Raw genomic sequence first — 22,300 nt, forward strand, 5'->3', positions numbered from 1 at the left:
TTATTCCATTTTGTATAAGAAAAATTGAAAAAACGAACCAAAAATTTGCGAGTCTTAGAACTCACCTCGCCTTAACTTATAACTTACGAATGAGGTATTGGATAAGTTGTAACATTCTACCACTAAAAAGTCGATCCATTTCCCATTCTTCAAAGTCATGGTAGGTAATTCAAAATTGTTTATTTTTGAAAGAAGAAGAAATAAACATGTTTTATATACTCACTTTTGCTACCCTTGTGGGATTCCTCATCATAATAAAAACCGTTCTTGATCTTTCTTATCACATTTTCTATAAAATCACTAGCCTTCCTCGCTTTCGCCGTCATATTATATCCTGACTTTAACCGATTTACTGCCCCGCTTTCACTTGGAATCGAAATTGATTTGTGTTTATGTTTAATCAATTTCTGAGTGTTTATTTGATTTTCTAAATATTTTGTGTTTTTGTTTAAATCGATAAGCTTTGTATCATTAATAAAGTCGTCTTTAGGACATCGTGCAGTATCTTGGCAAAATGATTTATTGTAAATAAGATTGAGCATCTTGTCTTTAAATTGTTGTATTGGTCTTACTTTATTTGGCGTATTCGCATCAAGTAAAGAAGCACTATCTTTCACTAATCTAGACTTAATGGGAATTTCTTTTACGTTATTCTTCAGGTTCATATAATTCCGGTCACCTTTGTAAGTAATCATTATAGGAAGTCGATCATCGGAAACATCTCGTACAGTCACGGGGGAGTTGCATAAATTCCTTTTTAACGTATTTCCATTAGTTGTTGAGCGTTTATTTACATTGATTTCATCGTGGATATTTGTTTTTGGAAGCCAATTCATCATAAATGGCCAAATTTTGTTGTCCAGTCCAGAAAATTGAGAGGGTTCACTATATGGAACTTTTATATAGGAGCTCAGTTGATCTTTGCCAGTAACGACTAATGGAAACTTAATATTTGCAAGACGCCTTTTTATATCTGCTTGTGATAATTTAGGTATACCCAAAGAACTTGGCATAGTGGTGACCAGCCTTGGTTTTCTTATTACTGTTTGCTGTTTCCCTTTGTCTATATCTTTGCCTTTACTAACAACTACCCTAGTTATTCCATTCAATTGATCTTGACGTCCTTTCATCGAGGTCATACTTGATTTTTCAGGCACTGAAATTTCAACATTAAAGTTTACCTTAATTAAAATAATATGCGCATTATTTGCATAATAACTTACCAGTTTTTAATGATATAGTTTTCAAGAAATTAGATTTTATATTTGTATCGCCATATGAATCTGTATTTATAGAAATAGTCGCCAATGCCGCAGATTTATTTTCCTCAGATCTGGCAGTTTTAATATTCTCCTCAGTTCTGTTATTTGAAATATTTTTATCCGAGCAATTGCCATGGTGTGTGTCATCATCTAATATTTTCAATTGTATATTCTTATCATATTTATCATTTATTAAAGGGGTTTTGTTATTAGTGGCAGAAACACGTGATGTCCTTTTCCTTTTTTGGTTCGTTATAAATCCTTTTTTTGTAACTTTACAGTTTTCGTCTTGTATTTTAGTACAAGTTTCTTTAACTTCATCTTGCCTTCCAATCACTGTTATACGATCATAACTAGTTGAGCGAGAGCAACTATTTATTGAATTGCTGTCATACGATATATACGCAAATTCTTCAGTACGGCAAGTTTCAATAAATCTATATCAACACAAAAATGAAATACATCGCTTAGCTACTACATGAAAACTTGAACAAGAGGATTATCTTAATCTCTTTTATGTTTTGCTTTTTAATGCACTGGATGCACTTGAAATATTTAAAATGGTTTAAGAAGAATAGGAAAAATATCAAGATCATTAGGCGGGATTTGAATTTGGCGCTGTTGAATCTATTGCTGAGCTGGGATGGAAGGAAGACGTCGACTCAACAAGGGAAGGGCGCGAGTTCCAATCCCACCTGATGAGCTTATTAATTCAATTCTTTATTTTTTTAAGAGCATGGTTTTTTCATAATATGTAGTTATTCATAAAAGATTTATTGCTGAAATGATAACTTTAGGAGTATATTTTTACAAAACCAGTGAATGAATTTCCAAAAAAAAAAAAACATTACTTTATGGAGGATACGCAATTATATACATTGCAACAATGTTAAAAAATGTGAATATGTAATTATTTTTTTACCTTGTATCCTTTCGATCGTTTGATCTTCTTTTGGTTTTTTTATTCTTCTTCAAAGATTCAATGCTATTTAAGGACATCGGCGGCGATGGGATGAACTGGATCTTGTTAATATTTCTTAGCACAGCCCAAACATCATTATCAATTACTTGGTTTCTCCCATATGAGTTGGTTTTAGACTTTTTTATTACCCTAGATCCATCACCCGTCAAATGCTTGAACATATCGGTTGAGCTACTATCTAAATTTATGTTTAATTGAGAACAATATCTTGCATCCCTGTCATAAATTTCAATATTTTTATCTATCACAGGAATTTTTTTTATATTTCTTTTCTTTTTAGGCTTGGGCTTTCTTATATTCTTAGTCTCATTATACTCGGAGTCATTCATATCACTTACCGTACATGCTTGGGGTTTAGTAAGGTCGTTGGGGAGGGTAAGCACTGATTTTTTTATCTTCTTGCTATGACGCTTGGGTATTTTAAATTCATCTGAATTTGCTTTATATATACTAGCCGCTAAAGGAAACGATGATACAAAATCTGTTGTTTTCCTTTGGATGAACTTTTTCTCCGTAACCCTAGAATGTAATTTCACCTTGTCGCCATTGAGATATGGGGATATCATCATGCTTTTCGATTGCTTTTTGCTGCGATAACTTGAACTACTCTTTAAACTTCCATTGTGACATGGACTTGATTTCTTCGAAACCGAGTTTAACCGCCAACTGCTAGAATCTATCGACTTTGTTGGTGAATCATCGTATCCACTTTCTAATGAATTTATAGCCATATCTGCAATTGTTTCTAATTACAATCTGCAAATTTTAAAATATGTCAGAGGATTATAAAAAATATATTTATTAGATGCATGATGATGCGATAATACTTTATAAAGCAGATGAAATTTACATTCTGGTACGTACGGCTGATAGCAAACAATACGTCATTTAATTTTCATGGGATAGTTTGAGATTAGGATATGTTTTAAACTTACAGAAAATTTTTCACAATAATTTCGAATTTACAATTAATTACCGCGTCCGCCTCTCTTCTACATTAATAAAACTACAGAGCGTTAATATGTTATAATTTATAAAATAAACTATTATTAATTATAAATCAAAAGAACAGAAAGGCATTTTAAAGTGACGGTAAACTTGACTTTAATTTGAAATAAATCTTGAGGATTCATTATAATAATATAGTGGCCAGTACAATATACGTTGGTTCTTTCAAGTGTATCGCTAGAGTAAAGGCCAATTTATACCAGACGATGGAATGAACATTCTATCCCCATTCTAATAATTAATTTTAATCTAAATGGACCTAGAACTGATTTCGTTGTTATATGTATCTGTATTCACAAAGTTTCCAAGAATGTTCGTTTATCTGATTCGAGTACTTAGACGGCACTAGAGCGTGCGAACGACCTGCGTGCTTGACGCGCATTATTTAAAGATAAAAAGATTAATATAAAGGGTAAAAAATGCTAACTGCACATGCAAACTATTCACTGTCTACGGTTGATTATTATTTTTTTATTCACTATTAGACAATGAGATACGACTTTTTGTCAGCGTCGATTTAAGTCACGGTGACAGACGACTTGACGAAGTGACACTTGACAAATGACCTATGACAATAAAATTTTGATAGATTCTATTTGATACATCGATTGATCATTGAGATTGAGCTATTGTTTATCTTTATAACATTCGCATTGCTCTGACATCGTTAGCCGCTATCTAATGTCTCATGAATGCGCTAGTTCTCTTATAATTGGAGTAGAGATTTTATAAAATTCCCACTATTAAAGATTTAAAATAATGTCAGTTACAGACCAAGAAATCATACAATATGTTCCGTTTATGTCTTTCGTTCATCCATCATTCTGGCACAACTTAACTGATTTAAAATTAAATATTGATAAATTAAATGAGAACACGAAGCAGATTTATGGCCGATTCACTTACCAAGATGATATGGGACCTGTATTTGAAGTTGATGGAACATCTTTTAACAAGTGAGTATTATAATCAATAAATAAAAATAAAATTTTGATTATTTGTTTGGAAAATGTATATGCATATACACCAAAATAATTTTTTATAACATTTTTGTTGTCTGTTTATTGATTTTGATGGGACTTTCATTGGCAAAAGCTGATGAGGAATAACTTAGGCTTTTTGGCATTATTCGCATAAAAACATTGGGATTTAAAGGAAAAATTTATTTACACATGTGAAACTGGGACGCAGCTAGTAAAATATAAAGTTCAGACCCATTAAACTAATAAAGAATTCTGAATGACAAATAGCAAACTGTAACACCTTATTTGCCATTTGTAAAAGTATACAGTACAGTGTTAAGTTAAATCACTCATGTTACCTTCAATATCTGCCAAAATCAAATATTTGAATTCTGTATATAATGTATTTGAATTCTCTTTATTGTATAACATTTCAGAGATCCAGAAACAGAGCATTTATACTTGAGCGTAACTGGTACAATTATGAATAAAAATACAATTGAAGACTTTAAAAGCATGGATAAAGCATCTCTGCTTAATAGTTTGGGAGAAATAATTTGGCAAAACATAGAAACAGAATCTTGGATTAATAATCCACACACACTCTTAAACTTTTTTGTACTCTCATTTGCAGTAAGTATGTTTCTATGGAAAACTTGTAATAGTGACCTGCAACTATAGTGATACAATTTTTTTATGATACCTGTTTCATTTTACTACTAGCGGTCCAACGTGGCTTCCCCCGTGGTACATATATAGCCTATAGCCTTCCTCAATAAATGGAGTATCAAACACTGAAAGATATTTTCAAATCGGACTAGTAGTTCCTGAGATTAGTGCATTCAAATAAACAAATAAACTCTTCAGCTGTATAATATTAGTAAAGATAGGCCAAGAAATTATCAACCTTCTGTGCCTTGACAGAAGAGTTTGATTCTATTTTATGAGATTACTATTAAAAAATTATTGCAAAATAAATCATTTATACATACAGCTGTTTAAAAATCCAAAAATTTTATATAAAACATAATTGTAAATACCCACAGTACATGAGTCATTACAATTTTATCTTTGTTGGAAATTCTAAAATAAAAAAATGAAATAAAATTTTCAGGATCTGAAAAAGTTTCACTACTACTACTGGTTTGCTTTTCCAACACCTAGTCAACCAACAGTATACATGAAAGAAAAGAGTTCACTTGCATCCTCACATTTCAACAATAAGCAACTAGAGGACATTGCACATGAATATAAAGCACTGGATATGATGCAGAAATACTTTTTCGTAATTTCCAAGGAAAATGAAAAGATTAAGGTCCATAAGTTATCTGATATTGTTGGAAATGATATTCTAAAGGACACTTTGAAAGTTGATATTTCCAAGATATATTTTGCTTTCTCTGATCCAAGTAATAATTGCAACCCTGGATGGCCATTAAGGATTTTTATAGCAGCTCTACTGCAATTTTCTCCCCAATTGAGTAAATCAGATATAAAGGTTTTAGGCTTGAGGTTAAATAAAACTGGTTCTGCGGATAACAGTCGCATTTTTATCATAAATGCCACTGAGGTAAATATACATTGTTGTTGCTACATGGGATATACATATAAGTAGATGCAATTATAATTTACTAGAAGCTTGTCCTGGTTCCATCCTGGATATCAAGATTCCTGTTTTGTCCCAAGGGAACATTTAATCAGGATAAAACTATCCTATCACCGAATATAATATGCCTAATTTAATCAAAATTCATTCAGTAGTTTCAATGTAATTGACGGGCAAACATCCAAACAAAAAACTTTCACATTTATGATATTAGTGTGGTTTTGATTCATAAGAAGACTAATTGCTTGTACTTTTTTGCATATTTTGTTAATTATAATAGAAAAACTTTAATTCAGCTGATAATTTTCCAATAAATTATGCTATTTTAGAATAGTCATTCTGATGGCAACAAGGGATGGGTTGGATGGGAGAGAAATAATAAAGGCAATTTTGGACCCAAACTAGCAAATATGTCGGCATCTATGGATCCCATAAGGTATAATAAATGTATTCTGTCTGTCTAGAATTATGTTGTTTTGGGTTGTGAAATCAGATAGAAACAACAAGATTGTGTTATTATTTATTAATATTTCATTAGACTGAATATATGAGGCCTGATACTTTTTACACTTTGCAGTTATTCACTACACTCAAAGTAAAAAGTTATTGATGAAAATACCTGTCACAGTAAATAATCCAATTCATTCAACAATATCAATACTTGGCTTTCTTTATTGTAAACTGTTAAAAATAATCAAAAGGCTTGCAGATAAATGATGCCAGTAAATGCAAAGTTATCATCTTCCAATTAACTTTTGAAATGCTATATTTATAAATTGTTATGTCAATAGTTTATTTTATCATGTAATAATTTCTTAATTACCAGATGATATGTGGCTTTTGTTTACAAATTTTGTATCCAAATGATTTCTGTAGATTGGCTGACACATCATCGGATTTAAATATTAAACTAATGAAATGGAGATTAGTACCAGAACTCGATGTGGATATCATGAAGAGAACGAAATGTTTGTTATTGGGTGCTGGGACGTTAGGGTGTCATGTAGCTCGAGATTTATTAGTGAGTACCCAATCATACATTGTTATCGATCAATAAATCCATGCCAATTTTATTCATAAGCTCAAATATGCTCATAGGGTGATACAGGTTTTCTAACAACATTTTCTTTCCGAAAGAAGCTTAATTGATTGTATGTGGTAGGCGAGCACACTTCGGCACGAATTGGGCCAGCTCGCACCGAGGAAGTACCACACCCCCACAAAAGACAGGCGTGAAATAGCATACTGCTGTGTTTCCCTTCCAAGTCCTTTCCATTATTCCTTTCGTCAATCCTTCCAATAAATCTTATTCCATTTTGAAGTCGGCAATCCATTTGTAGAGGCTTAAGGTCTGCAATCGACCTTAAGCCCCTCCAAATGTTTATGGGCGGTGGTAGCGCTTACCATCAGGTGATCCACCAGCACCATTGCCGATTATGATATAAAAAACTCTCCGTTACAATTTTAGTGAATTTTGCGATGTGAATCTTTGAAGATTGAGCTAATTTCAATAAAAGCGGTTTCGGTGTAATCGTAACTATATACATATAGTAACTGTTTTTTGTTATCACCAGGCATGGGGTTTCCGTCATATTACTTTTATCGACAACGGAAAAGTCTCATTTTCAAATCCATCGCGCCAAGTACTATTTACGTATGAAGACTGTCTTAATGGCGGGAAAATGAAAGCAGTCGCAGCCGCCGAAAATCTAAAACGAGTTTTGCCTACTTCTGTAAGTAGCAAACTATGGTATTTTATTACAACTATCACCCTTTAATTTTTAAAATGTTGAGTCATACTTTGCTAATACCTATTAATTTATTACCCACTAACGGTCCGCCTCGGCTTCGTCCGAGGTACATATATTATAGCCTCCTTAATAAATGAGCTATCTAACACTGAAAGACTTTTTCCAATCGGACCAGTTCTTTCTGAGATTGGTGCGTTCAAACAAACAAACAAACTCTTCAGCTTCATAATATTAGTATAGATAAATAGACAGACATGTCGTTATTGTGTGCATTGCGCCTGCGTTATGACACGCTAAGCGATTTTGCTCAGCCTCATTATTTACTTTAGTTAATTTATTTAAATTTTTATTACAGATGAGTAGTGGATTATCAGTACACATTCCAATGCCAGGACATCCAATAGGGGATTCCCTGAAACCTGAAACAATAGAGAATATTAAGCAAATTGTAGAAGCAATCGAGGAACACGACGTTATATTTCTTTTATTGGATACAAGAGAGGCGAGATGGTTACCCACTTTGTTGGCAGCTCATTATGGAAAGGTATTATACTTAATTTTTTAAATTTTCAAATTAGCATATAACTTCTTAATACATGTTACGTATACATAAAAACTTTATTTTTCTTTGATGTTTTAGATAGCAATCAACGCGGCTCTCGGTTTCGATAGTTATTTAGTTATACGACATGGCTTAGGTATGTCATCTCCAGACGCTGATGTAAAGAGTCCTCACGTAAATGGTGCACAGCTTGGATGCTACTTCTGCAACGATGTCACCGCGCCCGGGAATGTAAGCGTAATTATTATTTCCAGAATGCAATCTATTTCTTACAAAAGCAATTTTTTTAAATATGTAATTTTATCCTTCGAGTCGAATATACGTTTTTTTCCTTCAAAAATCACAGCTTTGTAATAAATATAGCGTCTAAAATGGTTAAGATTTAGATTTTTATACTTACTCCCTTTAAAAAAAAAAAGTAGCCCAAATTTGATGTTTTTCATTTTTTTTCGATTTCCTCGGTTCCCTTCCATACCCATTTTATAATTTACACATATAAACAATGACAATCGTGGATATCTTTTTTTTATTGATTTAATTTTAATATTTTTTTTAATGTGCTATTTATTTCGAATTTTCAGTCTATAAAGGATCGAACACTGGACCAACAATGTACAGTAACTCGGCCTGGTGTCGCCGCCATCGCGGGGGCTCTTTCTGTTGAACTATTAGTTGCGCTATTACAACATCCACTACGGTAATTTTTTATTTAATATGGAAAATAATTTTCAGTAAACTTCTAATTTTTTTTTTTTTTTTTTTTTTAATATAAAATATCTTATACATAATAATCTTTCCATCCCAGAATCAATGCACCAGCACCATATAATTTATCAGAAGAAGAAGATTCAACATCTAATGGTGTCCTTGGACCAATACCTCATTCGATAAGAGGATTCTTACACTCTTACCAGACTGTTACACCAACTTGCACTAAATTCAGGCAGTGTATCGCTTGTTCTGATGTAGTCATTAATATGTATAGAGAAGAAGGAATAGAGTTTCTGTTAAAAGTATTTAACAGTGGAACTTATTTGGAAGAAGTGACTGGATTATCGGAGTTGCATTTGACTGCTGAGATTGCTGATGTAAGTCATTTTAAATGTCCATCTGGTATAAGCTGTGTTTGTAGCTGATCATGCAATTATTCTTTTCCAACACTAAGGGGTAAAAAGTAATTTGTGGCCCAGTCCCAGCTCTACTAAACGCGAAAAAATTCATAGAAGTTGGTAAACTCGCTGCGAATTTTATACACACCATATGCAGTTTGATCCAACTTACAAGATAGGATAGTTAAATTATTTTTTGTTAAAAATATTGAAAAAAAATAAATAAAATATTGAACTGACTTCACAACAATACAAAAGTGAGAAGTAAATTAACATAATTACTATAAATTCTACCATACTATCTATATGAAGTCAGTGCCAACCAAGCTAAATACAGTAATGGATTGCTACTTGTGATATATTTTGGAGGTAGAATCCATCTGTTATCTACTCCCATTAGACCTGGCCAAAAAAACACAGACGTACATAGAACCTGCTGATCCTGCTGTTTTGGACGTCGGTTGAAAAGCTTTGTGTTTAGAATTGTTAACATTTCCATGCTCATGATGTAATTCTTAACAATTCATAAAATGCAATAATTTTTTTATTTACAGATTTTAACATTGTCAGATGAAGATCAAGAGTAATTCAAACACTTCAATTTTCTCAGTGTTTCGATAGTCTGTTTAGATAATTACTTAAAGTTTAATGAAAATTATAATTTCGCTCTGTCTTCATTCCATAGAACTAATATGGAAGAATATTTATTACTTGCACAAAGTAATGCTTTTCATGTAATATAATTTATAATGTTGTATATATAGATATTATTTCGCTTTTATATTTTGGAAGATTAAATAGAAAATGTGAATTATAAATATTAAATTGTGAAGTTAGAACATTGTATAATAAAGACATCATTTAATTTTAAACTTATTAATTACTAGCTTTTGCCCGCGGCTTCGCACGCGTTGAATTCGGAGTGGTTTATTAGATGTTATTGTATACATATAAACCTTCCACTTGAATCACTCTATTTATTAAAAAAACCCCTATCAAAATCCGCTGTGTAGTTTTAATGATCTTAGGATACGTACATTACATACATAAGGACAGACGCGTGAAGCGACTTTGCCTTATGTGTAGTATACACATGTAGTGATTTTTATTATACAGCATTGATCAAGGACATTAAATTTTTTTTCTACGCCAATACAAATATATTATTCGGTTATACATTCAGAACAATTTATGTAAGTTTTCATCAAATTGCAATTTTCTATACTATAAGTGATTTTCTTAGATTTTGTATAAATTTTCATGATAAAATGAAAGATTTGCATCATTTTAAATAAAATCTATAACATCTATATATTTCTACATTTAACATTTAAGGGCGCATAGAGAATTGTATGGCGGGCAATGGGAATTTCTTGGGATGTTGAATTTCCTTCACGGGCTTTGGTGGTTTGATTTTTCTACCGTGTCTTCCGTCCTTTCTCTTCCACAATCCAGATCGAGGTCGGTTCCCGAGCCACCTCATGCGTTGTGCCGAACCGATTGGGGTACTCCCATGGATTATGTTTGATAGACGACCTGTTTCATAAATGAGTTAATTTTTAAGCATTCAAGGGCAGAGTTCCAGTTGGGATTAAGTTTGATGTAGTTAAATCTAAGTTATTATGAAAATAAAAGCAATAAAAAATATAAATTGACACAAAAGGCATAACTTATGTAGTACCTAAAATGATTTAATAGTTACGATATAACTTACCAACAACTGCCATACAATGTTCGTTAAAGCTAAATAATCTTTTAGATGGCATCTGTACTATAACTCTATCATTTTGTTTTCGCAAGATTGTGCCATAAGTTCCAGCAGCATGAATATACAGCCCACCTTGACCTGCAATTGTAAATTCTATTTTATTTGTATACTCTTTTGTGTGCATAAAAAGCAAATGGTAACTAAATATATTTTAAACTATTCATACATCGGTAAACAGTGTTGAATTTAATGCAGCAGTTTTTGCATTAGATGTGTATATCAGTAGTTTTTGCATCAGATGTAACACTCTTTGATGACATTTTAACAGGTGTTAAGGCTGTTGCTACTTAGTTGCTTACAAGTTATAAAACATCAATGCATGATAGTAAAAATAGTTACCTGGCTCTTTTTCAATGGAATTAACCAAAGTCCCTGTGGGCAGAGCTCCCAGTACATAAGCATCACCTTCATTTGCCCTCACTAAAAGAATAATAATAATTGAATGAAGACTGGCTTAGCATATTTAAAAGTCATTCATTTGAATATATCTCATAAATAGAATTGAAATAAAATTGGTTCAATACCCTTTTCCCAATATCAAAATTGATAAATGCATAAAGCAACATGTGTGTTTCTTCAATTTAATAATTGCTCATGATTCTTAAATACCTTATTGTTGTAGAATTTGCTCTAAATTACAGAACAAGACAAGACATCTTCTGATTTGATTATTCATCAATCTAAATCTGTAGATATCACTTACAAGTGTTGCAATTTGCCTTCAAGAATAGAACCAAAGTTAATGAGTATTTAGATTAAAATCTTAGGCCCCCATTACAGAAATTGAAACAGTTACCTGGTATTCTTGGAAGATGTCTTGATGTTTTAATGATGTCACCAGCCTTCATATTTTCAGTAGCAAGGATGTATTTTAACTTATCTCCAACAGCTACAAGAGCCACATGAGCAGTTCTGCATCCATCTTCCAAAATCTTTAACAATTAATTTTGTTATTATGTTTGAACAATATGTATATTGCATCATGGCATAGTTAATTTTACTAGCATATAAATAACTTTTTTATTTGCTGTGGCAGTTTTCACCTGGACAATAATGCCAATAAAAGCTAAACATAGAACAGCAGGCATTATATTACCCACTAACTAGGACTTGTTCTGACAATCTATAGACTCTTCATACTACAGATCTGGTACTCACATAGGGGGCCAGGAAGCTGTGGGAGGGGAGGGTAAAGGGGGAATTATGTTCAATTATCAACAACTTTCCCACATCAAAAAGCACACAAGACATCTATACACAACCCTCTTGTTAATTAATATAATATTATGAAATTAAAATTTACCTGAATGACCTTTTCTTCCTGAGGTGGTCCTTCTGTTGGTCCATCTCTAATCCAATCAATCCAATGGTATTTATGTTTTATTCCACCTCCAATTCCCTTAGCTACAATTCGTCCTTGTAAATAAAAAAAGTAGATTAATATTTAGGTTCAATGAATATCACAAAAAATGGTTACTGTAGCTTTATGTGGGGTAAAAATATACACAGGATTTTTCAAAGCTGTATGCAAAATTATATTTATCATGTTATTTTTCTAATAAATACTGCACACATTTTTCGGTTACTTATTTGTTAAATACTAGCGGTCCGCCTTGACGTCTCCCCCTTGGTAGATATCCTATAGCCCTCCTCAATAAATGGGCTATCTAACACTGAAAGAATTTTTTAATTCGGACTAGCTCTAGGTAGTAGTCGGCTAATAGTAGTACTTGAGATTAGTGCGTTTAAACAAACAAACAAACTCTTCAGCTTTATAATATTAGTATAGGTTAATCGTTTCATTAACCCAAACAAAGGGATTACATATAAGTCTAGTATTTACCAGTTACAGGATCTCGTCCAGCTAAATTTGTAACGTCTAATGGCTTTACTGTATATTCTTCCGGAAAATGAACGATTCTCCTATAACTTTTTCCAAATCCTGGCTTTGGTTTTTCTATATTAGGTTTACTCGCAAATGAAACCACACTCACGTGTATAGTTCGTTTTGAAATAAGATTTGTTGTAGTTGAAATAGCAAGGCTTGAAAATAACCTGTTTAAAGCCATTTTTGTTACCAAATCATTTATTTATTAGAATATTTCCTTCCTAACCTTAACGAAGACGTTACGAGTGTGAACACTGAACAGAGAACAGCTGTCAAAAGTCAAAACACAAATGTCAATGCAAAATACGATTGCCAGTGCGGTGTCTGAAGTTTTAATAGTGACATTACCTACGTTCGATTGGAGGCTAGTCGAGATAATCCTCCATGCATCAAATTCGCATTATATGCTATAATCAAAATTAAAAGCAAAAAAAGCCTGAACCATTACGTTAACATATTTAAATAACAAGCAGGTATAAATAATGTTTATTATCTGACTGTGCTAATTTGGGCCGTATCATATATTTCTTTTGCTATGCAGTGTTCATTTTAAAAAGTTAAAAACGACCCCTAGCGGCAACTTTCTGACAAAAAACACATCGTGAATGTGGCGTGTGTTGTTTGGAATATCGTGAGTCGTAAATAAAAATGCATTCAAAAGACTGGTAATTCTTGTTTTATGTGTTCTTCATGTATGTTAAAACGTTAAGTTGTCTGTAAAGCTATCGTGGATATCAAAAACTGAGTGTGGAATGTGATATTCGTCTGATATTTTATCATATGTTGCACGCCTGCCTTGGGGTCTTGTGAGGACAAAAAAATAATCACTAATTCCGATGCTAAATTGATAATGCTGTAAGTTTTATGTGTGTATTTATAACCTGCCATTTAAAATAACACGAAAGACAGAGGAATAATGTATTTCGAATTCTATTTTATGCATTTATAATGAATATAGATTAGATTGCTGATGTTCATCTTTTGCTCCAATCAAAACTGTCGACAGTCATAAAAACGTAGTACATATTGATGAATATTCTGAATCTACCACAATTTTTTCTTAAATTGTGTTTAAATTTAATTAATTTGGAATTACAGATCTTAACTGTATCATTTTTTTCTTGTTACAGAAATAGAAACAGCCAGTCTTCCGGCACGTTATTGCGCTTTCTCGTGACAATGCGGTGCCTTATGTATAAATGTATTTTTTAAACTATTTCTACTAGTCTACAAATCCTCATAATGGTTGTCAGAGCAGTAACAGAATAAATAAAAAATGAGTCATAACTTGGCTGGAATGCCATCCTATCGGTTGCCGGGGCCTGGATTAGGACCTCCAGACTTTAAACCACCTATGGATACTCCAACACCTCCAGCCCCAGCACCTAGCAACCCTAAAAAGAGACGGAAAACATCAAATGCAAATAATGCTTTAACACCACCACAACCACCTCCTACGGCACAAGACTTGCTGCCTCCCCCTTTAACAGGTTATGGGGATACAATTGTGGCCTCAAACCCATTTGATGATTCTCCATCCACAGTATCACACAATGGACCCATGATGAGTCAAAATGGTCCAATGATGAGTCAAAATGGACCAATGGGGATGATGGGGCCTATGCATAGTATGGGTGGACCACCTATGAGGCACATGAGTCCTTTACCGCACAATATTAGCCCAATGAACCAACAAATGCCTCCTAGAGGAGGAATCAGCCCAATGGGTAATATGAGCCCCATGGGCCATATGGGTGGTATGTCACCTATGGGAGGTCCTAACATGGGAATGAGTAACCACAGTATGGGACCAGGTATGGGTGGATCAAGATCAATGGGGAGTCCCATGAGTCCAATGAATTCAATGCCTATGGGTTCTCCAATGTCGTCAGGACCTATGGGAAGCCCCATGAATATGGGATCCATGGCTGGAAGCCACATGAGCAACAGTCCTATGGGCCCACCAATGCATAGCCCTCTTGGAGCAGGATCCATGAATGGCCCAATGAATGGGCCTATGGGTGGAGGTGGACCTGGTATGAATGTTCCTCGAATGAATGGCCCAATGGGGCCGAATTGTTCCAATGGTACTATGGGTCCCAATAGTTCAATTATGTCACCAAGTACAATGCAAAATAGTGGAATGGGACCTGGACACTGTGGGCCTATGAGGCACGGTAGCCCAATGGGAACAGGAATGGGAAGTGGCCCAATGGGTGTGAATGGTCCCATGACTTCGATGGGGCCTGGACCTCCATACTCTGGTAGTCATATGGGGCATGGTGGTCCAATGGGCATGGGCGGTAGTGGTTCCATGGGCATGGGACCTGGACCAGGTAACATGGGTAACTGTGGCCCCCTTGCTGGCATGAGTGGTATGGCCATGGGAGGACCAGGAGGCCAAGGGCCGATGGGCCAAGGAATGGGAATGTTTGGTCCGAAACCAATGCCAGTTAGCGCAGGAAAAGTGTATCCACCTGATCAGCCAATGGTTTTCAACCCTCAAAATCCAAATGCACCACCAATATATCCTTGTGGTGTATGTCACAAAGAAGTTCATGATAATGATCAGGCTATCTTATGTGAATCAGGGTGTAATTTTTGGTTCCACAGGTGAGATTTTATTTATTTGAATACATTATAATTATTTTTTTTTTATTTAAAGTAATACAAAAAAATATTGATAAGATTTTCTTTTTTTCAGTTCTAATGAGTTCTATAATGTGACATAATTTATAACTGCAAAGTTGTCAATAAATTCATTTGATTATTTATTCTACATAAGACCACAACAGCTTTAAATATTCGACTATTATAAACTTTAAATAAATAAATAAATTACCTATTAAATTTGGATTCTACATCTAAATACAATCATTTCAAAATTAAGTAACAATATGAAAAATAGTGCAATAATATTATTTACATACTAGGCAACATTAGAAACATTTAAACAGAATGGTTTTGTTTATTTTTGAAAATTGTAAATCATTAATGGCAGTCTAAGTTGAAGCATAAAAAATGTAAATTATAATTTCAGAGGGTGTACTGGATTAACAGAACCAGCATTTCAGCTACTTACTGCAGAAGTATATGCCGAGTGGGTTTGTGACAAGTGCCTGCACTCTAAAAACATACCTCTTGTGAAATTCAAGCCATAACGATGCGCCGCGACTTCGCCCTTGCTCCTGCCACATTGAGCAACCTGCTCATTGCCACTCATCACAAGTATTTATTGCACATTGTTTAGTTTGCCCTTAATCTATTCATTTTTCACAATAATTTGTTAAGTATCATGGCAAGATTTGGTGAAGTCTTATGAAAGATCTCATGGATAGAGTATAACTTTATACTCATTATTATGGTTATTGAATGAAGTGTTTGAAATTATTGCCTTAAAATACTAAAATCTAACATAAAATATGATACATGAATTGTTGCAGTTCTGACTAGTCTTAATTATTTTACCAACACATGAAATTATTCTAAGCCTTATCGGAATGGATTACTATTTGTGAAGTCTAAAATAATGGAAGTCTTTGTAATGTCTAATGGATTCAAATTTATTGTGAAAACTATTTGGAAGACTATTAATTTCTTCATAAATTTATTTTGATATATGAAAATTATGTATAAAATGACTCTCCTAGACACTTTTGTACATGCATTAGGCATATCCATAAGAGCAATTCAATGTGATTATTAGAAAATAATATTATATAAAACATTGATTCAGATTTAAGCAATATAATGGTGGCTGCCCTGTTTTGTGGCTTGTTGTGTGACGCTTTAGTCTTTGTGCATATTGTACATATGTTATAGCGTAAGATGAATCTAAACTTCCGCCTTATAATATTTGTGACCTTTAAGTGTACTTTCATATAACAATTTAAATTGTATCCAAATAAACAGAGCCATTTTTACAAAATGGCATGAAAAACTCAAAATAGTCAAATATTAATAACCCAAGATTATACACAAAATATATGTCTGATGCAGCACAAATCTAAGTACAATCACACACAATATGAGCTTTACAATTTATATAAAAACAAATCATTTATAACAGTAATTTAAAAAGGTGCCCATGTCTATGTTGAGTGGACAATTGTTACACTAAGGAAACCATTGTACTTATTATTTGGTGCCCTCATTTGCATGTAATAATAATAATAATAATTAGCGCGTTATGAAAATGTACATACAATAATGAATCCATACGCTTTCTTAAATATAGGAGTGTTAAAATGTGTTTGTCAATTTTTTAACTTTTGAAGATTTTTTTAAAGGTAAAATCGTAAATTAAGTTATGTAAATAACAAAGTAGATCCTAGATAATGATAATGAGATTATTTAAACCGTTGAATTGACTTCAGATAAACATATGCGGTTGTGACTTTGATTTAAAATGTGTGAAAAATGCGCAGCTAACCTTTTTAGCACACCGCTGCATCCTGCTTCTGAAGTCAAACAAAGGCATTTCTGTCGAATCTTCGTTATTTCGCATGTGAATATAAAATTATTTTAAGGTTATTTAATTTTTGACAAAATAAATCAGAGCATAAAATTTTAAATTAACATTGGGACATTTCTTTTATTTTAATTTTTATGTGTCAGTTGTAAATGTTCCACTTAACTTGTGCCATTACTCATAATTCTGAAGTAGTTTTTTTAGAAGCCTTAACTTGTTTACAAATCTACTTTTCTTTGTAATTATAATTTTAACTATTCCTAGGTTGTGAAATTTTGATTTACTATTTATGTTTCGTAAGCCATTAACATTATCTTTATGCTCAGACTAAGCAATTTTTTTTATATATAATTTAGTTCCTCTAAAATATGTAAATGAAATGTTTATAATGTTGGTCCAAGCTATATCTTCTTTAGATATATTTATACTTTTGTCTTATACTACAAGTATTGTAGAAATCATTGAATCTTAAAACTTCTTAAAAATGTCTTATTATGTTTGAAATTGATCATTTATTGTTGATTGATAATTATTTCAATACTTTAATTAATGGTTTTTAATAAATTCACCATGACATTAAGTTAAAACTAATAGAAGATTAAAAGTAAAATATATTTTATTTATGTATTTTTTACACAGTGTTATATTTTATATTAAACAGATTAGAACAGTGTTATGGCATGGACAGTGAAAATAATTATAATGAATCAACGTTAAATTGTGGAGATTAATGACGACTATTTTCTAAGTAATTACGGTTTGACCAATGACCATGCCATAAATAAAGCAGCTTCAGCAATATGAAGTTAGTATCTAGTGTTAAAGTCCCTTAGTAAATTAGCCGACAAGAGAAACATTATAATCATGTATATAATATATTATATGGAACCACACGTATCGCTAAACAACTTGTACAGTTAACATTAATAAGAATATTATCTAGGATACGTGGCCATGAATGTAAAGTTTAATACTTAATTAAAATATGTCGTGAGAGCATCACAATTATTTTACGGGAGACTGCTGCTGTGTACATTAACATATTGAATATAAGTACACAACCGTCATGTTGTGATGTAACAAGTTGTAATTCAGAATATTTTATAAAGTCAAAATAGAATTACGTCAGTGGTCTTATTCTTGTGCATAGTTTATTTTGTATTATGTGAATAATAACAAGCAATAATAAATTGTTATTGAGAATTTTATTTTATCTCTACATACCCCCATACACTTATACACATATACATGTACAGAGTAGGTAGCATTAAGTTTAGGCACAGTGCATCAAAGCAGCATTATATAGACATAAGATTAAAGGTAACGTATGTACTTCTGAGACGTGAGTGATCAAAGATCTACCTCATACGTATCTCTCACAATGATGAAAGGATGAGATAATTGGTTGTAGCCGAGTGCAACGGAAAGCTATGCGATTTACAAGGTTGGTTTTATTTTTATTGGGTTTACCGTAATACATATATTCAAGAATAGATTTGTAGGTAATTTAGTAAGAGCGATGAAATTTTAATAGGCGTTATGACTCGGTTGTAGCGACTACAGAGTCTTGTAAAAATCTCTCATTCATCCAAATCTGTTCTGACACATAAGAGTAATAGTCGAATAAAATAATGTACATACGTACATACATAAACGCACGAAAAAATTTCACCCCACTCGTATTGTATATCCAGTCGACTTGACAAACAATATACTGTACTAAATGTGATTAGGTACACTTGAGATAAAAAAAACCTGTCGAAAATTGTTAAAATAAATTTATTTGATTAAATTAAAAATTTGCAAAAATATTTCGATTTGTATATACTGTTTTTGCGATTACCATCATTGCACAAACAAGTCCCTGGACATAAATGAAAACCATATATTGTGCCTAAAATAATTTGTAAAAAATAAATGCCATACATGGTGGTAACTAAAACTACAGTGTAATTTAAACCAATATGTACATTGGTTCACAGATGACACAAAGAAACAATCTGGTAGTAAGGTACAACAATAAACAGTATTTTTTTAGATCTGATATGAGTATTTAATTACAAAAATGTTCATAAGTATTTTTATAGTATTCGAAATTCCAGATCAAGCAATAGACTAGTCTACAGCAATTTCCCGATAATTTAATATTTATGCATATATATATTGGTGAAATTTTATTTTATATGTACATATATGATTTTGTAATAAGAATAGACACATAAATTAAAACTAGAAAATGTTACAAAAGAATATGTTCAGTCTCCACAATTAAGTATATGCTAGTTTAAAAAATGAATAAACACATTACACTGCAAGTATAAAGTGCATGTACTTAATGTTAATTTTATTAGGTAACAACTTCTTTTTCTGGCAGTAGTTAATTAATATTAATTGTATATAAACATATATTCTATCATTCCTAACTATCTGATACAATGACTTATTTTAAAATACTCATTCAGTGTTAATTTAAGTAATTTTTTTATACATATTATCCATAGTCTGTACCAAATGATGTCAATCCTTTATTTTGTATTGCAAATGTAACTGCAGCATCAAGGAAATCATAATTATCCATCATATCATCATTACCATTAAGTGTCTCGTCGCCATCACAATCAATACCAGAATTTTCCAAAGGATCATTTTCACCATAATATTTATATGTACTTGATCTATCAGGGAAGAAGGTTAATTGCAAATCATTAGCGTCACACTGCTTTGATTCTTCTTCGAAGGACCAAGACATATCTAGTTCACTAGAGGAACCTGGTTCATTAATCTTGATGCTATCACTGGGGGTAGGAGATATTTCATCATCAGATTGGATTGGACTACTAGAAGGTGAGATGGTGATATCCTTATTATAATTTGTACTTATTTTATTTCCATTATTGTTACTACTACTTGTACTTGATGTATTTTGCAGACCGTGTGCAGAAATTGCCATGAGAATTCCTTCATTTTCAATTGTATTATCACCAGGTAAATTATTTATAAATTCTGCAACATCTAAAGCTAAAAATCTATTGTTATCCATATCAGTAGGCAGAGGCGCAATCATCCAATTATCCAAAACTCGATTTATGGTATTATCTACAAAGCATTTGGCCATCTGAAATAGAAAATTTATTAAATAAGTATACAAGTATCTCTCTTCTGTTAAATTAATTATAAACATTAATATTATTATTTTTTTATGACATATATTTTTATAAACTTACTTGTCTTGCTTGCCATCGAGCAATACACTGATCCTCTGTATAATTATTAGAGTGTACTAGTGACATAGGTGTTTGTAAATTGTCAACACTGCTACTTCTGTTACCTTGAGATGAACTTTCGCAGGAACTTATATATCTTGGATATGAAATCTTATCATTAGATGTGCTAGGCGGTAAAATTTTTTCAGTGTCGGTAACAGAATCAAGTGTATTGAAATCTTGTTTTAATAAGTAATCTCCCAATATTTCAAGATTTTGTTCTGTATTTCCGACTAGGTTACTGCGTTGACTATTAGTATCCGACGAAGAACTGGGTTTATCAATTTCCTTAATAGTGCTGGAGGGCTTTGAGTCAGTATTTTCATTTTTCAAATGATATTTTCCTTTTACTTGCCATGCAAAACGAGCTTTCTTTAGTGGGCGATCAGGTTCTATTGTACCGTCGCCATTTTCTTGTCGTTTACACGAAGACTCTCCAGTAGTTCCAGGTAGATTCATTTTGAATGCAAATTAAGTATGTATTTCTAAAGTTGTAAATAATAAACAAACACTGACATCACTAATTAGCGTAACATATGATTGGTTGACAAGTCATTAATTAGACATTTTTTGTTAAATGACTCTATACAAAACATTTTACAAAAATATATCTAAAGTAACTGATCGCTTAAAATGTATAATGTTGCTTAGATTCCCATTTTTTCTTACTTTCAATAAAATTAGAAACAATGAAACCATTTCCCCTAGACAGAACCCGATACTCAGCTATTACGATTAGTGTTGCCACTTAAAAAAGAAAATAAGATTGAAGCTGATGTTGGGTTTAGCGAAAATATTCAAAATCCTAGTAGGGTCACGGAAAAGGGAATATTATGCATGTGCTTTTTTGATTACGTGCTAACATCAATGATGAAGTGTACATGTATAATAAATTATACATATAATACTTGCGCTCATGTAAAGAGAAAACATTTGCAAATGTCGTCCTACACTTGTGGGTTTGCGTATTCGTGCGAAAATGTAAAATCACCAATATGTTGGCGAAATATTTAGTTGTCAAAAAATAATTGGACTGCAGTCGCCGAAATTAAAAACTTTAACAGGCGATTTTAGTAAAACAGATGGGCAATGTTTCTAATATATTTAAAGATAAAATTAATCTGACTTGCGCGAAAACAACTGGCGAAAAATTATTGTGATCTGTAACTATTTTCGTATGTACTAGCAATTTAACGCATTATTAAAATGCGAATATATATCCAAGTTATATGTTTCGCTGAGAATACTATTTATTCCAAATTTCCGTCAAGTGCAGGGCTCCAGACAATTTATCATATAATATAGAACTAGCTGTGACCCGCGGTTGAAACCGCGTAAGTCCGTATCCCGTAGGAATATCGGTATAAAAAGTGCCTATGTGTTATTTCAGTTGTCCAGCTATCTACGAAGCAAATTTCATTGCAATCGGTTCAGTAGTTTTTGCGTGAATGAGTTACAGACGCACACATACATATGCATCCATCCTCACAAACTTTCGATTTTATAGTATTATTATTCGCCAATAGATGTCAGGAAGAGTCATAATAAATTGGGACTACTCAAACGCCTCCTATTTGTTAAAAAAGTAAGTTTAAGTCGATAAAACAATTTTCTAAAAAAGATTCCTAGCTAGATCGATTTATCGCCCCCGAAACCCGCTATATACTT

At 32.5% G+C, this 22,300-nt stretch overlaps 5 protein-coding genes across 7 annotated transcripts in view; 2 read left to right on the plus strand and 3 right to left on the minus strand.

Moving 5' to 3' along the window:
* Positions 1 to 2,995, minus strand: part of LOC119839790 — a 7,967-nt gene extending 4,972 nt beyond the window's left edge. The window contains exons 1-4 of the mRNA XM_038366230.1: positions 2,185 to 2,995; positions 1,542 to 1,699; positions 1,224 to 1,412; positions 224 to 1,156 (exon numbers count right to left, since the gene is read on the minus strand). Of these exons, the coding sequence (XP_038222158.1) occupies positions 224 to 1,156; positions 1,224 to 1,412; positions 1,542 to 1,699; positions 2,185 to 2,975 (2,071 nt within the window). The 5' untranslated portion in view covers positions 2,976 to 2,995. The remainder of the gene's footprint in view (positions 1 to 223; positions 1,157 to 1,223; positions 1,413 to 1,541; positions 1,700 to 2,184) is intronic.
* An 852-nt stretch (positions 2,996 to 3,847) lies between these two features.
* On the plus strand, positions 3,848 to 10,023 carry LOC119839589 (ubiquitin-like modifier-activating enzyme ATG7). Of its 2 annotated transcripts, XM_038365954.1 has the most exons (11): positions 3,848 to 4,208; positions 4,652 to 4,847; positions 5,329 to 5,784; positions 6,150 to 6,256; positions 6,697 to 6,841; positions 7,395 to 7,553; positions 7,927 to 8,115; positions 8,212 to 8,364; positions 8,715 to 8,830; positions 8,939 to 9,221; positions 9,797 to 10,023. In XM_038365954.1, exons 1-11 carry the CDS (start codon positions 4,012 to 4,014, stop codon positions 9,827 to 9,829), a joined length of 2,034 nt encoding a protein of 677 aa, XP_038221882.1. In that variant the 5' UTR covers positions 3,848 to 4,011; the 3' UTR covers positions 9,830 to 10,023. The 2 variants fall into 2 exon arrangements, with proteins under 2 accessions (XP_038221882.1, XP_038221881.1); XM_038365953.1 differs by lacking the exon at positions 9,797 to 10,023 and having other exon boundaries at positions 8,939 to 9,774.
* A 181-nt stretch (positions 10,024 to 10,204) lies between these two features.
* LOC119839590 (39S ribosomal protein L2, mitochondrial) lies at positions 10,205 to 13,173 on the minus strand. Its single transcript, XM_038365955.1, has 6 exons — positions 12,854 to 13,173; positions 12,314 to 12,426; positions 11,807 to 11,942; positions 11,350 to 11,430; positions 10,957 to 11,088; positions 10,205 to 10,778 (listed from the first exon to the last, which is right to left on the minus strand). Exons 1-6 carry the CDS (start codon positions 13,077 to 13,079, stop codon positions 10,573 to 10,575), a joined length of 894 nt encoding a protein of 297 aa, XP_038221883.1. The 5' UTR covers positions 13,080 to 13,173; the 3' UTR covers positions 10,205 to 10,572.
* Positions 13,174 to 13,463: 290 nt separating this feature from the next.
* Positions 13,464 to 18,569, plus strand: LOC119839536 (protein pygopus-like). 2 transcript variants are annotated; one of them, XM_038365839.1, is made up of 3 exons: positions 13,464 to 13,563; positions 14,029 to 15,511; positions 15,939 to 18,569. In XM_038365839.1, exons 2-3 carry the CDS (start codon positions 14,175 to 14,177, stop codon positions 16,057 to 16,059), a joined length of 1,458 nt encoding a protein of 485 aa, XP_038221767.1. In that variant the 5' UTR covers positions 13,464 to 13,563; positions 14,029 to 14,174; the 3' UTR covers positions 16,060 to 18,569. The 2 variants fall into 2 exon arrangements, with proteins under 2 accessions (XP_038221767.1, XP_038221766.1); XM_038365838.1 differs by having other exon boundaries at positions 13,480 to 13,753.
* A 489-nt stretch (positions 18,570 to 19,058) lies between these two features.
* On the minus strand, positions 19,059 to 21,369 carry LOC119839537. Its single transcript, XM_038365840.1, has 2 exons — positions 20,594 to 21,369; positions 19,059 to 20,484 (listed from the first exon to the last, which is right to left on the minus strand). Exons 1-2 carry the CDS (start codon positions 21,089 to 21,091, stop codon positions 19,861 to 19,863), a joined length of 1,122 nt encoding a protein of 373 aa, XP_038221768.1. The 5' UTR covers positions 21,092 to 21,369; the 3' UTR covers positions 19,059 to 19,860.
* Between the last annotated feature and the right edge of the window lie 931 nt (positions 21,370 to 22,300).

Source organism: Zerene cesonia, chromosome 4 (genome assembly GCF_012273895.1).
Source record: "Zerene cesonia ecotype Mississippi chromosome 4, Zerene_cesonia_1.1, whole genome shotgun sequence".
Lineage (NCBI taxonomy): Eukaryota > Metazoa > Arthropoda > Insecta > Lepidoptera > Pieridae > Zerene > Zerene cesonia.

Coding starts and splice junctions, on each gene's coding strand:
- LOC119839589 (XM_038365953.1), top strand. CDS start 4,012: ATGTCAGTTACAGACCAAGAAATCATACAATATGTTCCGTTTATGTCT. Junction 5,785..6,149: donor TTATCATAAATGCCACTGAG/GTAAATATACAT, acceptor ATGCTATTTTAG/AATAGTCATTCTGATGGCAA. Junction 6,842..7,394: donor ATGTAGCTCGAGATTTATTA/GTGAGTACCCAA, acceptor TGTTATCACCAG/GCATGGGGTTTCCGTCATAT.
- LOC119839590 (XM_038365955.1), bottom strand. CDS start 13,079: ATGGCTTTAAACAGGTTATTTTCAAGCCTTGCTATTTCAACTACAACA. Junction 11,431..11,806: donor ACATCTTCCAAGAATACCAG/GTAACTGTTTCA, acceptor TTATTCTTTTAG/TGAGGGCAAATGAAGGTGAT. Junction 11,089..11,349: donor TTCCATTGAAAAAGAGCCAG/GTAACTATTTTT, acceptor TTACAATTGCAG/GTCAAGGTGGGCTGTATATT.
- LOC119839536 (XM_038365839.1), top strand. CDS start 14,175: ATGAGTCATAACTTGGCTGGAATGCCATCCTATCGGTTGCCGGGGCCT. Junction 15,512..15,938: donor TGTAATTTTTGGTTCCACAG/GTGAGATTTTAT, acceptor TTATAATTTCAG/AGGGTGTACTGGATTAACAG.
- LOC119839537 (XM_038365840.1), bottom strand. CDS start 21,091: ATGAATCTACCTGGAACTACTGGAGAGTCTTCGTGTAAACGACAAGAA. Junction 20,485..20,593: donor CTCGATGGCAAGCAAGACAA/GTAAGTTTATAA, acceptor TTTCTATTTCAG/ATGGCCAAATGCTTTGTAGA.